At 43.7% G+C, this 1,646-nt stretch overlaps 1 protein-coding gene across 1 annotated transcript; it reads left to right on the top strand.

Annotated features, from left to right (window-relative positions):
• The first annotated feature begins 242 nt into the window (after positions 1 to 242).
• Positions 243 to 704, top strand: LOC119532598 (60S ribosomal protein L23a-like). The gene has a single exon (XM_037835032.1). The coding sequence runs from the start codon at positions 243 to 245 to the stop codon at positions 702 to 704; it is 462 nt and encodes a 153-aa protein (XP_037690960.1).
• The last annotated feature ends 942 nt before the right edge of the window (positions 705 to 1,646 follow it).

The following is a 1,646-nucleotide window of genomic DNA, read 5'->3' as shown; positions in this document are numbered from 1 at the left end:
GTATGAACAGTTAGGTTGGGCTGGCTGTGACATCCATGCCAGTATAGCACCCCTACCTCCCTCACCATCAACACTATTAAATCCAACTCCAGGGTGTTTAATTTAATAGTCTTGTCATTAGTGGTCCATGGTGACAAGGTAATATCTCTACATTGCCCCTCAAGATGCTTAAAGTCATGATATGGCTGAACAACTGCAGGCTTACAGGAGTATTTAAAAAGACCTACACCCTTTTCACAAAGATGGTGCTGAAAACTTCTGCCCCTGCCCCTCCCAAAACTGAAGCCACAGCAAAGGCTTTGAAAGCCAAGAAGGCAGTAGTGAAGGGCGTCCACAGCCACAAGAAAAAGAAGATCCGCACTTCACCTACATTCCAGTGGCTCAAGACGCTGCGTTTCAGAAGACAGCCCAAATATCCTTGGAAGAGCTCCCCCAGGAGAAACAAGCTTGGCCACTATGACATCATCAAGTTCCCCCTGACTGCTGAGTCAGCCATGAAGAAGACTGAAGTCAACAACACACTTGTGTTCATCGTGGATGTCAAGGCCAACAAGCACCAGAGCAAACAGGCTGTGAAGAAGCTCTATGACATTGACGTGGCCAAGGCGAACACCCTGATCAGGCCTCATGGAGAGAAGGCATATGTTCGACTGGCTCCTGACTATGATGCTTTGGATGTTGCCAACAAAATTGGGATCATCTGAACTGAGTCCAGCTGACAAATTCTAAATAGAAGTTTTTTGACCATATATATTTTTAAAAAAAGACCAACAAATAATTTGGTTTATACTGAATTTTAATACTTTGCAACAGATTAGATGACATTGTGAGGTTATTTCCATACAGGACATGAAGGAGTCTCCATTTCTGTTTCATAGCCTGACCTTATTCCCAATGGGCCATATTGGTCACATTTTTGAAACACAGAAATTGAACTTGTAAAGGACTCCAATTCATTCATTCATACTAATTCCTTCCTTCATTCATTCATTCAACAAATATATTTAAGTTTCAGTGATGTGCCAGGCACTGTTGTAGGTAATGTGGTTAGAAATGGAACAAGACAGATGAAGCACCTGTTCTCCTGGAACTTAATTTCTAGTAGGGAAAACAGACAATGAACAATTAAACAATTAAGTACATCCTAGAATTTCAGGTAACAAAAGCACTAGAAGAAAAATGAAGGTGGACATTGAGATAGAGAATAATGGTGAAATCGGGATGGGGGCATTATTTTAATTAGGTGATCGGGGAAGATATCTTTGAGAAGGTGATAGGTGAGTAGCAGCCCAGAGGAAGAGAGGGGCGAGCAAGCAAAGATCTGGGGAGAGTTCTGGCAGTGAGAATGAAGAGGGCACAGAACCTCATGGAAGAGTGAGCTTGGCTTGTTCAAAGAACACCAGGAAGGTGAATGTGGCTCAATCACATCGAGTGAGAAAAGGGGAGAGCGGTGGAAGACGAGGCAGGGGAGGGAGGCAGGGTCCACCCATGCAGGAGTGGTATGTCAGATGAAAGGTCTTCTTGGATTGTAGTTTAAGGGTGAGGTGAAGTCATTGTTGGAAGGCTTAAGCCAGGCTTGTGAACACGTCTAATGTGTATTTTAAAAGGGTCATGCCATCAGGAGAACAGGGGAAGTGAGGAGGGAG

This window comes from Choloepus didactylus, chromosome 4 (assembly GCF_015220235.1).
Source record: "Choloepus didactylus isolate mChoDid1 chromosome 4, mChoDid1.pri, whole genome shotgun sequence".
NCBI classification, from domain to species: Eukaryota; Metazoa; Chordata; class Mammalia; order Pilosa; family Megalonychidae; genus Choloepus; species Choloepus didactylus.
This window is presented reverse-complemented; position numbering and strand designations above follow the sequence as displayed.